Genomic DNA, 15,241 nt, shown 5'->3' on the forward strand with positions numbered 1-15,241 from the left:
TGAGTAGCATAGTTCCTTAATAACCTGGGTACTCATTTTTGATTGCGGTACCAATGTAACAATAGTTCAGACCTTCCCAACACCCAACAAATTTCAGATATATCATGGACTCTTTGCTCCATGAGTTTGTTTTTCTAGAGGCTCTGATGAGTAGACAGTAAGTATACCACTCTTTTGAATTTGAAATATTGGTTACTAATGATCTAGAGATAAAAGGCTTTGGAACCCAATTACAGTTTCTTTTCCTATCCAAATATTTTATACATAACATTTTTAAAATAATAACCATATTTTCATGTATATTGCAGAATCCTGAAGGGAATATAAAATGAACAAGATACTTTCCCAAACTGATTATATATTTATCAGATTATTCATTGGTTTGGAGTGGATTTATTATTCAGTCTTCAGTCATTCTTAAAATCACAGCCTGAAAGAGGAAATGAGCTAAACACTAAAAAGGAAACAAGAAAATAATATACTTTTAAAGGATCTCAGCTCTCCAGCCAATATTTTACATCTTCCTCTTTTGACTCAATGAGTTCAGAATCCGATATTTTAAACAACCAATATAGTGAGATCAGAGCAACTGCAGGGATACATATGAAACATCTACAGGAAGTCTGGTCAAAGGAAGTGTTCTAATGCTATTGATGCTCTCTTCACTCTTTAAAACTTGATCTCAGTTGCTAATATAATCTTTAAAGCATATAAAAATTTATAGTCAATAAAAATTTTTTGAAACCAAAACATGCTTATCATTACTGTTAATGGTTTCTCCTTTTCCTTGGTTTATAGAATATTAGTTTATTGGTTAAAATAGAGCATTGATCTTATCTGTTAAATTTCCAGACTTTTCTCTGTTGATAAAAGTTAATTTGAATGTGGCCAATTATTTGTGGATCCACAAATTATGAAAAAAGTGAATATGATTTTTCTGCACAAATTTCGAAGTAAAGCAGTGTTTCATATGGTGGTTTTTGTACTACATTCTTGGAAGATGTGTGCTCTGATAAAAGAGATTTCTTAAACAAGGTGGTGATTAGAATTGGTGGCATAGTATTTTAATATTTTAAAGTGTGAGCATGTTCCTGTTTCTATAAGAAGTAATAAATTCAGTGACTCTCTCAGTCTTTATATTATCATTGTTTTGCAGCCTTGAGTTTAGCTGAAATGAATTTGTGCCCAGATACAATCTTTCACTTTTGTATTCCAAAAATAGGCCATACATGGGTACATTTAACCAGTTATTGAATTTTTTAATGACTTTCCATTTACAGGCAAACTAGTATTTCCACTTACTACTAGATTACAAAGAAAAGCCTATTTCTGAAGGAATTTCAAATTATGAAAGTAACAGGGTCTGGGAATTACATGAATGGGCTTCATTCTCCCTTTCAGGTCTGAGTGGATGAGAACATGATGCTTCGTGTATGGAAGAAATATCTTCCTCTGTTCATCATTCAACTCAGAGTTTCCTTGAAAAAAGAGAAGCATGACTTGTCTCAGTGAAGATACACAGTGGCTGAAAGTGTTCCTATAACCCTACTTAGGTAAATAAGTATATAGTAATTTCAGTCAACACTTCTGGGTAAACATTGTATTAAGGATATTTTCAAATATATGCAAAAGTAGAGATAATATACCAACACCCAATTTACTAACCATTCAGATCCACAGTTATGAACATAACACTCCAAAGAATTTATCTATAACCCTCATCTGCCCCTCCTCTTGATTATCTTGAATGCAATTCCAGACGGCATTTAATTTTATCCTTAAATATTTCAGTGTGATTCTCAGGCAAGAACAAGCATACAGCATAGTTGTTAAGATTCCTGCATCCCATATGGGAGTGCCTAAGTCTGATTTCTGGCTATAGCTCCTGAATCCAGCTTCCTGCTAAGGCACATTCTTGGAGGCAGCAATGAGGGCCCATATAACTGGGTGTCTGTCACCCACATGGGAAATCTGGATTGAGTTCCGGCCTCCTGGCTTCAGCATCTGATAGAATATGAGGAGTGAACAGGCAAATGTAATTGCTCACACTGTCTCTATCTTTATCTCTAACAGCCTCTCTCTCTTGTTGTGTCACAAGTAACAATAAACTAAAATTTAAAAATAAATAAAATAGGAATTTTTCTTTCTAAACTTTACTTATTGACAAAAAATTTTATATAATTATCATGAATAGCATGATGTTTTAGAAAAACATACTTCAATTCATTATCACACCTAAAATGTTTCAATTCCTTAATAGCAATAAATATTCAGTTTGCAAAGTTACTCAGTTATTTATATTATTTTAAAGGGTTTCTATAAAGCCATGTCCAGATTCACTTTGTGAATCACAGTGGGTCAATATGTCTCTTAAGACTCATTCACTGCATAAGACCCCCTACTTGTCTTTCCTTTTTTCCCCTTGCAACTCGTATGTCTGGGAGACAAGAAATTGGCCTGAATTTCCTCACAGTAGGGAATTTGCTGATCACCTCCTCAGGGTGTTATTTAACATGTTTCTCTCTATCCTGTATATCATGTAAACTGGTAGTTAGGAAAATTAAAAAAAAAAAAAAAACAAAAAAACAAAACAAAACAAAAAAAACCTGGCATGGTTCTAACTCCACCATTTGGGGCAAGTCCGATTGAGCATGTCCCAAATTGTACATCTCCTCGCTCTCTTATTACCACTCTTATATTTAACAGGGATCACTGTTCAGTTAAAATTTAAACACCTAAGAATAATTGTGTGTTAATCACAGAGTTCAACCAATAGTACTAGAACAAAACAAAGAGAAAATACTAAAATGGATAAAGTATTACATCGTACATCAACAGTCAGGACAAGAGCTGATCAAGTCACTCTTTCTCATAGTGTCCATTTCACTTCAACGGGTTTCCCCTTTGGTGCTCAGTTAGTTGTCACCAATCAGGGAGAACATAGGATATTTGTCCCTTTGGGACTGGCTTAATTCACTCAGCATAATGTTTTCCAGATTCCTCCATCTTGTTGCAAATGACCGGATTTCATTGTTTTTGACTGCTGTATAGTATTCTATAGAGTACATGTCCCGGCCGGCGCCGTCATAGCTCAATAGGCTAATCCTCTGCCTGCGGTGCTGGTACACCAGGTTCTAGTCCCCGTCGGGGCACCAGATTCTGTCCCAGTTGCTCCTCTTCCAGTCCAGCTCTCTGCTGTGGCCCAGGAAGGCAGTGGAGGATGGCCCAAGTGCTTGGGCCCTGCACCCACATGGGAGACCAGGAGAAGCACCTGGCTCCTGGCTTCGGATCAGTGTGGTGCGCAGGCCTTAGCGGCCATTGGAGGGTGAACCAACGGCGAAAAGGAAGACCTTTCTCTCTGTCTCTCTCTCTCACTGTCCACTCTGCCTGTCAAAAAATAAAAAAAAAAATTTAAAAAATAGAGTACATATCCCATAATTTCTTTATCCAGTCTACTGTTCATGGGCATTTGGGTTGGTTCCAGGTCTTAGCTATTGTGAATTGAGCTGCAATAAACATTAAGGTGCAGACAGCTTGTTTGTTTGCCAATTTCATTTCCTTTGGGTAAATTCCAAGGAGTGGTATGGCTGGGTTGAATGGTAGGGTTATCTTCAGGTTTCTGAGGAATCTCCAAACTGACTTCCATAGTGGCTTAACCAGTTTGCATTCCCACCAACAGTGGGTTAGTGTCCCTTTTTCCCCACATCCTCTCCAGCATCCGTTGTTGGTAGATTTCTGAATGTGAGCCATTCTAACCGGGGTGAGGTAAAACCTCATTGTGGTTTTGATTTGCATTTCCCTGATTGCTAGTGATCTTCAACATTTTTTCATGTGTCTGTTAGCCATTTGGATTTCCTCTTTTGAAAAATGTCTATTGAGATCCTTGGCCCATCTCTTAAGTGGGTTGTTTGTTTTGATGTTGTGGAGTTTCTTGATTTCTTTGTACATTCTGGTTATCAACCCTTTATCAGTTGCATATTTTGCAAATATTTTTCCCATTCTGTTGGTTGCCTACTCACTTTCCTCACTGTTTCTTTTGCAGTACAGAAACTTCTCAATTTGATGCATTCCCAAATGTTAATTTTGGCTTTGACTGCTTGTGCTTCTGGGGTATTTTCCAAGAAGTCTTTGCCAGTACCTATATCTTGCAGAGTTTCTCCAATGTTCTCTAATAATTTGATGGTGTCAGGTTGTAGATTTAAGTCTTTAATCCATGTTGAGTGTATTTTTGTGTAAGGTGAAAGGTAGGGGTCTTGCTTCATGGTTCTGCACGTGGAAGTCCAGTTTTCAAATATAAGTTAGCTGTAGATGTTTGGATTGATTTCTGGTGTTTCTATTCTGTTCCATTGGTCTATCCATCCAATACAATCCCATCAAGGTGGCATGTACCGATGCCATCTCACTAGTCCAACTGATCAATTTCAGTTCACAATTGATCACACTGATAGTTCTAAGAGTCAAAGGGATCACACAAACAAGTCTAGTGTCTGCTAATAGTAGCTGATAGAATCAAAAAGGGAGAGAATGATCCATCATGGGAAGCGGGATACACAGTAGACTCATAGAATGGCAGATGTCCTAAATAGCACTCTGACCTCAGAATCAGCCTTTAAGGCATTCGGATATGGCTGAAGAGCCCATGAGAGTATTTTAGGCATGGAAAGCCAAGACACCCTGGAAAAAAGAAAAAGGAAGACCTAAATGGAAGATCTCTGCGAGTGAGATCCCAGTAGAAAAAACAGGGCCATCAAAGAAGGAGGTACCTTTCTCTGAAGGGAGGAGAGAACTTCCATTTTGACTATGACCCTGTAAGAATCAGATCAAAGTCAGCGAATTCAAAAGGCTTCCATAGCCTTGGCAACTCATGACTAGAGCCTAGGGAGATTACTGACACCATAAACAAGAGTGTCAAATTGTTAAGTCAACAACAGGAGTCACTGTGTACTTACTTCTCATATGGGATCTGTCCTTAGTGTGTTGTCCTATGTGAAGTAATGCTATAACTAGTACTGAAACAGTATTTTACACTTTGTGTTTCTGTGTGGGTACAAACTGATGAAATCTTTACTTAATATATACTGAATTGATCTTCCGTATATAAAGAGAATTGAAAATGAATCTTTATGTGAATGGAATGGGAGAGGGATTGGGAGATGGGAGGGGTGTGAGTGGGAGGGAAAATATGGGGGGGAGCCATTGTAATCTATTAATTGTACTTTGAAAATTTATATTTATTAAATAAAAAAAAGAAGAAAGAAAAAAAAAACCTCTTAAATAAAACTTTTCCCTAAGCACCAATTTGTTATCCAAAAGAATATCTTTATAGAACAGTAAATGCTTATTTATTTCCTTTTATTTGCCAATATTTTAATTAATGTATGCTCTGTCTGCATACTTCATTGGAGAGATAAGCATATAATTTGATTTGCAAAGCTGGACTTTTTTTTAAGTTTAAGGGTCATTATTAAATATACTGGGACAACAGAATAATCCATACTGCTGACATTGGTAAAACAACCCATCCAAAGGTGACCATATTGGTTACAAATTTTGACTTTTTGTTTTCTTTTTAAAATTGTCATCATGAGGCTGGCACCATAGCACAGTGGATTAAGCTGCAACCTGCAATTCCATGAGTGCTGGATTGAGTCTCAGCTGCTCCACTTCTGATCCAATTCCTTGTTAATGCACCTGGGAAAGCACTTGGGCCACAGTCACCTACATGGGTGACATGATTGAAGTGCTCGCTCTCTCTTGCTTGCTCTCTCTGACTCTGCCATTCAAATAAATAAAATAAGTCTTTAAAAATTAAATGAATAAGGGCTGGCCCTGTGGTATAGCAGGTTAAGCCACTGTCTAAAGTGCCAGTATCACATATGGGTGCCATTTCGTATCCTAGTTGTTCCACTTCTGATTCAGCTCCCCCTGCTAATGCTCCTGGGAAAGCTGCAGAAGATGGCCCAGGTACTTGGGCCCTTGTACCCACATGAGAGACTCTGAGGAAGCTTGTGGCTGCTGGCGTCAGTCTGACCCAGCCCTGGCCATTGCGGCCATTTGGGTGGTAAACCAATGGATAGAACGTCTCTCTCTCTCTTTGTCTCTCCCTCTCTCTCTTTGTAACTCTGACTTTCAAATAAATAAATAAACATTTTTTGAATTAAATGAATAAATATAATAAAATGGCATCTTTGCTTATAATATATGCACAGCTTTTTTATGCTTTTAATCATCTCATCATTTCTAGAATACATGTAAGACCTAATACAATGGAAATGCTACATATACATAGTTGCTATACCAGATTGTTTAGAAGATAATGACAAGGGGGGAAATGTTGTATATGTTCAGTACCTATGCACTCTTTTTATATAAAAAAAAAACAGCATGAGCTCATATATTTAAGCATATTTGACATGCTTCAATACTTGCAATGGTTGCATGTATTGAGACTCAACAAAATCTGGACCATGACTCAGCAAGTGTTTCCACCCTTTTCTTTCTGTTATGCCAAGATTTTCCAAAATTGTCTTGTGTATTTTGTCAAATTTTCAAAAATTTGTGGAATCAGCCAGCTCTGCAAGACGCTTTATTTCCCCACTTGTAGAAATGGCTTGTAGACACCAAAATCTGAGCGCCAGGGTGTTTATTGTCAACTATTTGGAAGTATCTGGACTTTTTTGGTGGGCACAACTAGAAAATATATTTTAAAAGATAAAATGGATTAGAAAATATTACTCCATATTGAATTAAAATTCAGAACCATAAGATTTTTAAAACTTAAAGTTTTTTTTTAAAGATTTATTTGTTTGAAAGTCAGAGTTACACAGGGAGAGGAGAGACAGAGTGAGAGAGTGGTCTTCCATCCATTGGTTCACTCCCCAGATGGCTGCAACAGCCGAAGCTGTGCTGATCTGAAGCCAGGAGCCAGGAGCTTCTTCCAGGTCTCCCACGCGGGTACAGGGGCCCAAGGACTTGGGCCATCTTCTACTGCTTTCCCAGGCCATAGCAGAGAGCTGGATCGGAAGTGGAGCAGCCGGGACTAGAACTGGTGACCATCTGCGATGCTGGCACTTCAGGCCAGGGCGTTAACCCGCTGCACCACAGTGCCAGCCCCAAAACTTAAACTTTTTTTTTTTTAACTTTTATTTAATGAATATAAATTTCCAAAGTACGACTCATGTGTTACAATGGCTTCCCCCCCCATACCGTCCCTCCCACCCACAACCCTCCCCTTTCCCACTCCCTCTCCCCTTCCATTCACATCAAGATTCATTTTCGATTATCTTAATATACAGAAGATCAGCTTAGTATACATTAAGTAAGGATTTCAACAGTTTGCTCCCACACAGAAACATAAAGTGAAAAATAATAGATGATTTTTTTTTAAATGATGATGAAATCAGATCAGACCTATTGTCATGTTTAATCCCAGTGAGAGTCAAGTTGGGAATTGATCATTTCTTTTTTCTTTTTTTTTTTTTTTTTTACCAAAGATCAGTTTAGTATGCATTAAGTAAAGATTTCAGCAGTTTGCACCCCCATAGAAACACAAAGTGAAATATATTGTTTGAGTACTCGTTATAGCATTAAATCTCAATGCACAGCACATTAAGGACAGAGATTCTACATGAGGAGTAAGTGCACAGTGACTCCTGTTGTTGACTTTACCAATTGACACTCCTGTCTATGGCATCAGTAATCTCCCTATGCTCCAGTCATGAGTTTCCAAGGCTATGGAAGCCCTCTGAGTTCTCCGACTCTTATCTTGTTTAGGCAAGGTCATAGTCAAAGTGGAGGTTCTCTCCTCCCTTCAGAGAAAGGTACCTCCTTCTTTGAAGACCTGTTCTTTCCACTGGGATCTCACTCACAGAGATCTTTTGCCAGAGTGTCTTGGCTTTCCATGCCTGAAATACTCTCATGGGCTTTTCAGCCGGATCCGCATGCCTTTAGGGCTGATTCTGAGGCCAGAGTGCTATTTAGGACATCCGCCATTCTATGAGTCTGCTGAGTATCTCACTTCCCATGTTGGATCATTCTCCCCTTTATTTATTCCATCGGTTAGTGTTAGCAGGTACTAGACTTGTTTATGTGCTCCCTTTGACTCTTAGTCCTTTCATTATGATCAATTGTGAACTGAAATTGATCACTTGGAATAGTGAGATGGCATTGGTACATGCCACCTTGATGGGATTGAATTGGAATCCCCTGTTATGTTTCTAACTCTACCATTTGGGGCAAGTCAGCTTGAGCATGTCCCAAATTATACATCTCTTCCCTCTCTTATTCCCACTCTTATGTTTAAAAGGGATCACATTTCAGTTAATTTTCAACACTTAAGAATAACTGTGTATTAATTACAGAATTAAACCAGTCATATTAAGTAGAACAGACAAAAAAACTACTAAGAGGGATAATGTATTAAGTTGTTCATTAACAGTTAGGGCTATGCTGATCAAGTCACCATTTCCCATAGTGTCCATTTCACTACAACAGGTTTCCTTTTTGGTGTTCAGTCAGTTGTCACCGATCAGGGAGAACATATGGTATTTGTCCCTTTGGGACTGGCTTATTTCACTCAGCATGATGTGTTCCAGATTCCTCCATTTTGTTGCAAATGACTGGATTTTGCTGTTTCTTACTGCGGTATAGTATTCTAAAGAGTACATATCCCATAATTTCTTTATCCAGTCTACCGTTGATGGGCATTTAGGTTGGTTCCAGGTCTTAGCTATTGTGAATTGAGCTGCAATAAACATTAGGCTGCAGACAGCTTGTTTGTTTGCCAATTTCATTTCCTTTGGGTAAATTCCAAGGAGTGGGATGGCTGGGTTGAACGGTAGGGTTATCTTCAGGTTTCTGAGGAATCTCCAGACTGACTTCCATAGTGGCTTGACCAGTTTGCATTCCCACCAACAGTGGGTTAGTGTCCCTTTTTCCCCACATCCTCTCCAGCATCCGTTGTTGGTAGATTTCTGAATGTGAGCCATTCTAACCGGGGTGAGGTAAAACCTCATTGTGGTTTTGATTTGCATTTCCCTGATTGCTAGTGATCTTCAACATTTTTTTCATGTGTCTGTTAGCCATTTGGATTTCCTCTTTTGAAAAATGTCTATTGAGGTCCTTGGCCCATCTCTTAAGTGGGTTGTTGGTTTTGTTTTTGTGGAGTTTCTTGATCTCTTTGTAGATTCTGGTTATTAACCCTTTATCTGTTGCATAGTTTGCAAATATATTTTCCCATTCTGTCGGTTGTCTCTTCACTCTCCTGACTGTTTCTTTTGCAGTACAGAAACTTCTCAATTTGATGCAATCCCAATAGTTGATTTTGGCTTTGACTGCCTATGCCTCCCGGGTCTTTTCCAGAACCTCTTTGCCTGTGCCAATATCTTGAAGGGTTTCTCCAATGTTCTCTAGTAACTTGATGGTGTCAGGTCGTAGATTTAGGTCTTTAATCCATGTTGAGTGTATTTTTGTGTAAGGTGAAAGGTAGGGGTCTTGCTTCATGCTTCTGCACGTGGAAATCCAATTTTCCCAGCACCATTGATTGAATAGACTGTCCTTGCTCCAGGAATTAGTTTTAGATCCTTGATCAAATATAAGTTGGCTGTAGATGTTTGGGTTGATTTCTGGTGGTTCAATTCTGTTCCATTGCTCTATCCATCTGTTTCTGTACCAGTACCATGCTGTTTTGATTACAACTGCCCTGTAGTATGTCCTGAAATCTGGTATTGTGATGCCTCCAGCTTTGTTTTTGTTGTACAAGATTGCTTTAGCTATTCGAGGTCTCTTGTGCCTCCATATGAATTTCAGCACCATTTTTTCCAGATCTGAGAAGAAGGTCTTCAGTATCTTGATTGGTATTGCATTGAATCTATAAATTGCTTTTGGGAGAATGGACATTTTGATGATATTGATTCTTCCAATCCATGAGCATGGAAGATTTTTCCATTTCTTTGTATCCTCTTCTATTTCTTTCTTTAAGGTTTTGTAATTTTCATCGTAGAGATCTTTAACATCCTTGGTTAAGTTTATTCCAAGGTATTTGATTGTTTTTGTAGCTATTGTGAATGGGATTGATCTTAGAAGTTCTTCCTCAGCCATGGCATTGTCTGTGTATACAAAGGCTGCTGATTTTTGTGCATTGATTTTATACCCTGCTACTTTGCCAAACTCTTCTATGAGTTCCAATAGTCTCTTAGTAGAGTTCTTTGGGTCCCCTAAATACAGAATCATGTCATCTGCAAAGAGGGATAGTTTGAGTTCTTCCTTCCCAATTTGTATCCCTTTAATTTCTTTTTCTTGCCTAATAGCTCTGGCTAGAACCTCCAGAACTATATTGAATAGCAGTGGTGAGAGTGGACATCCCTGTCTGGTACCAGATCTCAGTGGAAATGCTTCCAACTTTTCCCCATTCAATAGGATGTTGGCTGTGGGTTTTTCATAGATTGCTTTGATTGTATTGAGGAATGTTCCTTCCAAACCCAGTTTGCTTAGAGTTTTCATCATGAACGGGTGTTGTATTTTATCAAATGCTTTCTCGGCATCTATTGAGATAATCATATGGTTTTTCTTCTGCATTCTGTTAATGTGGTGTATCACATTGATTGTCTTGCGCACATTAAACCATCCCTGCATACCAGGGATAAATCCCACTTGGTCTGGGTGGATGATCTTTCTGATGTGTTGTTGCATTCTATTGGCCAGAATTTTATTGAGGATTTTTGCATCTATGTTCATCAGGGATATTGGTCTGTAATTCTCTTTCAGTGCTGCATCTTTTTCCGGCTTAGGAATTAAGGTGATGCTGGCTTCATAGAAAGAATTTGGGAGGATTCCCTCTTCTTCAATTGTTCTGAATAGTTTGAGAAGAATTGGAGTTAGTTCTTCTTTAAATGTCTGGTAGAATTCAGCAGTGAATCCATCTGGTCCTGGGCTTTTCTTTGTTGGGAGGGCCTTTATTACTGTTTCAATTTCTGTCTCAGTTATGGGTCTGTTTAGGTTTTCAATGTCTTCCTGGTTCAATTTAGGTAGGTTGCATGTGTCCAGGAATCTATCCATTTCTGATAGGTTTCCCTGTTTGCTGGCATACAAGTCCTTGTAGTAATTTCTGATGATTCTTTTTATTTCTGTGGTGTCTGTTGTTACATTTCCTTTTTCATCTCTGATTTTATTGATTTGGGTCTTTTCTCTTCTTTTTTTAGTTAGTTGGGCCAATGGGGTGTCAATTTTGTTTTTCAAAAAACCAGCTCCTCGTTTGGCTGATTTTTTGTAATGTTTTTCTTGATTCAATCCTGTTGATTTCTTCTCTGATTTTAATTATTTCTCTTCTCCTACTAGATTTGGGTCTGGTTTGCTGTAGGTTTTCTAGATCCTTGAGGTGAATTGAAAGCTCATCTATTTGGTGCCTTTCCAATTTCTTGATGTAGGCACCTATTGATATAAACTTTCCTCTTAACACTGCTTTTGCTGCGTCCCATAAGTTTTGGTATGTTGTGCTGTTATCCTCATTTACTTCCAGAAAGTTTTTGATTTCTCTTTTGATTTCTTCTATGACCCATTGTTCATTCAGGAGCATGTTGTTCAATCTCCATGTGTTTGCGTATTCTCTAGGGATTCCTGAGTTGCTAATTTCCAACTTCATTCCTTTATGGTCTGAGAAGCTGCATGATATGATTCTAATTCTTTTGAATTTGCTGAGACTTGCTTTATGGCCTAGTATGTGGTCAATCCTAGAGAAGGTTCCATGTACTGCTGAGAAGAATGTAAAATCTTTAGCTGTAGGATTGAAAGTTCTGTATATATCTGTTAGATCCATTTGGGCTATAGTGTCGTTTAAATCTACTGTATCCTTGTTGATCTTCTGTCCTATTGATCTGTCTATTTCTGAGAGTGGAGTATTGAAGTCCCCCAGTACTATTGTATTGGCGTCTAAGTCTCCCTTTAAGTCCGTTAATAAATCTTTTAGATAAACTCGTGCCCTGTAGTTAGGTGCATATATATTGATAATTGTTATATCTTCTTGTTGTATTGATCCCTTAATCATTATATAGTGCCCCTCTTTGTCTCTCTTAACAGTTTTTGTGGTAAAGCTTATGTTGTCTGATATTAAGATGGCTACGCCCGCTTTTTTTTCACTTCTGTTGGCATGGTATATCTTTTTCCAGCCTTTCACTTTCAGTCTGTATGGATCTATGTTGGAAAGATGTGTTTCTTGTAAGCAGCAAATAGATGGGTTTTGTTCCTTAACACAATCAGCCAATCGGTGTCTTTTAACTGGACAGTTCAGGCCATTCACGTTCAATGTGACTAATGATAAGTGGTAACTTTGCCCTGCCATTTGCCAAAGATAAGTTCTAATATATGCTTTGAATTCCCTGTGATCTTTTGCTGTGAGGTTTCCTTCCTTGGTTTCCTTCCTTTACCTTCTTTCATATTGATGACCGTGTTTCTGTGTTTCTGTGTGTAACACATCTTTAAGCATCTTTTGCAGGGCTGGACGAGTGGCAACAAATTCTTTCAATTTCTGTTTGCTATGAAAAGTCTTTATTTCACCTTCATTCACAAATGATAGCTTTGCAGGATATAATATTCTGGGCTGGCAGTTGTTCTCTCTTAGTACCTGGGCTATATCTCGCCATTCCCTCCTAGCTTGTAGAGTTTCTGATGAGAAGTCAGCTGTGAGTCTGATTGGAGATCCTCTGAGAGTAATCTGACGTTTCTCTCTTGCACATTTTAGGATCTTTTCTTTATGTTTCACTGTGGAGAGTTTAATTACAACGTGTCGTGGTGAGGATCTCTTTTGGTTGTGTTTATTAGGGGTTCTGTGAGCTTCCTGCACAAGGATTTCTCTGTCCTTCTCCAAACCTGGGAAATTTTCTGCTAATATCTCACTATAAAGGCCTTCTAATCCTTTCTCCCTCTCCATGCCTTCAGGAACTCCTAGAACCCGAATGTTGGGTTTTTAAATAGTATCCTGAAGATTCCTGACAATATGTTTTAGATTTCTAATTTCCTCTTCTTTTCTTTGGTCTGACTGTATCCTTTCCTGTTCTCTGTCTTCTAAATCCGATATTCTCTCTTCTGCTTCACCCATTCTGTTTGTAAGGCTCTCTATTGTGTTTTTCATTTGATCTATTGAATTCTTCACTTCAGTCACTATCACAGTTTCCTGTTGTACTAGTTGTTTCGTTTCATTTTGATTCCTCCTTAATATTTCATTTTCACGAGAGAGATTTTCTATCTTGTCCATTAAGGATTTCTGTAGTTCAAGAATTTGTTTTTGAGAACTTCTTAATGTTCTTATCAATTTTTTGAGATCTGCTTCTTGCATTTCTTCTATGTCATCATCTTCATAATCTTGAATTGGGGTGTCTTTTTCATTTGAGGGCGTCATGGTGACTTCCTTGTTTTTATTACCTTGGTTTTTGCGTTTGTTATTTGGTATATTGGAGATATTTGGTTTCTTCACTGTGGTGCTTTTTCTTGTTATACTATGACTCTAGATTAAGTGGACTATCTGTTTTTGATGGAGCCTTAGGGCTTGAGGTAGGTGTGGCCTGAGAGCTCTGTTTGGTGTGCCAAAGGTGACACTCCCAGGTTAGGCGTGGTAAATCTCTCTCTCTCTCTCTCTTTTTTTTTTTTTTTATTCAAAAGGGAAGTAATTCCACACAGCTGAGCGAAGTTGGAGGTAGTTAGCAGGCAAATGATATACCCACAGGAGCCAGAGATCGGAAGCTCTTTCCCAAGGACCACACAGGGAATCTGTTCGGCCCTCAGAGTGGGCTCAAATTCTCCTTCAGTCTCCCACTGGGTTGCCAAAGTTACGGAATTGTAGCATCTCTGGAGAGTGCTCACGTGAATTCCGTGAGTTTTCTCCCCCACCGTCTCTTTTTTCACAGTCTCAGTTCAGTAGCACCATAAATTTACTAGGTCCTAATCTCCTGTTAATTCGCCCCGCCCAGAGTCAGGTTTTTCTGCTAGGCTCAGGGCCGGTGCAGACCTGAGGTCGCTCTGCTTATGACGTATGTCCAAGATGGCGCCTGCTCTTTGTCTTGCTCGCCCTTGAGAGGTGAGCGGAGAGAGAGAAACCCGTGTCCGTACCAGTCACCTTTTTTTTTTTTTTCTCTCTCTCTCTTCTAGTTAGCCTGGTGAACTCCCCCCCCCGCCGGGGGTCGTTCCCTCTAGTCTCCTCTCTCCGCTTTCCTGCCGGTGTCTCGGGCTATTGAGATTCGGCTCACCTCGTGTTCCAGCGCTGGTGTGTTGAGTCTGCCGCTGGTGTCCCGAACTGTGGGCTCCCACGCACTCCACGCAGGTCCGCTGTGAATCACGCGTTCTGGAAGAGTTTCTTCTGCTGTTTCCTCCCCTACTCTTCCTTGAACCTGCAGTATCTCCACTTTCATTAAACTATCTCTCCCCGGACTATCAGTGTGCTCCCTTCCTATTCCGCCATCTTGCCTCCTCCCAAAACTTAAACTTTTTAAACTTACTTTTGATTACTGATTCCCCTAAATGAAAATTCACTTTTTTGGTTACACAAGCATGATCTTTTGTTTTATCTTACAATATACACAAAATAGTCTCAGAACTATAATACTAACACTACCACCACCAATATCTTTATTGACAAGAGTAAACTTTTTCTTCCTTTCATGATTCATTTGCAATTCTTTTTTCCCCTGCTATTCTGATAACTGTCTTGAAATAGTTCCTCTTTGGTAATTATTAATTATACCATCAGCATGTTATATTATTAAATTTATTGTGTTCTTTAGAATTTTATGGTTGACTATTTAGAAATCGCTCAATTATATAAAATATTTCTTATTCTGATGTTAACTCTATTAAACAGGTATATTCAGAGGTCTGGATTATATTGCTTATACATATATGTAAACACACAAAAATTCATTTTCCCTCTCACACAAATAACCATATTCTTCAGTATTGGATGTTTGTGAACATTTACTTCCTCTTCCCTTCCTCTATTTAATATAAAAAGATGTCCTATATGTGTGTATCCATCTTTCTAAGGAAAGAGTAATATACTACATATATCTTTTTTCTCTTATTGCTTTTATTTAAAACAATATGCCCTAAAATTATTTCACTGTCATATACAGTTACTTTAGAGATTTTTTGAAACTTCTTAGCATTCCGTTGTGTGACTTCAGTTTTCTATATTCTAGCCCATTATAAATGAACATTAATCTTATTCTGTTTTTGGCTTTCTGCTCTTTTAAATAGT

General features: G+C 38.4%; 1 protein-coding gene across 2 annotated transcripts in view; it reads right to left on the reverse strand.

The window, feature by feature from the left end:
• Window positions 1-7,875: 7,875 nt before the first annotated feature.
• Window positions 7,876-15,241, reverse strand: part of PEX2 (peroxisomal biogenesis factor 2) — a 754,438-nt gene continuing 747,072 nt past the window's right edge. For both annotated transcript variants that reach the window (XM_070075247.1, XM_070075246.1), the window contains exon 4: window positions 7,876-9,878. In XM_070075247.1, coding sequence (XP_069931348.1) covers window positions 9,337-9,878 — 542 coding nt within the window. In that variant the 3' untranslated portion in view covers window positions 7,876-9,336. The remainder of the gene's footprint in view (window positions 9,879-15,241) is intronic.

This window comes from Oryctolagus cuniculus, chromosome 6, assembly GCF_964237555.1.
Source record: "Oryctolagus cuniculus chromosome 6, mOryCun1.1, whole genome shotgun sequence".
NCBI lineage: Eukaryota > Metazoa > Chordata > Mammalia > Lagomorpha > Leporidae > Oryctolagus > Oryctolagus cuniculus.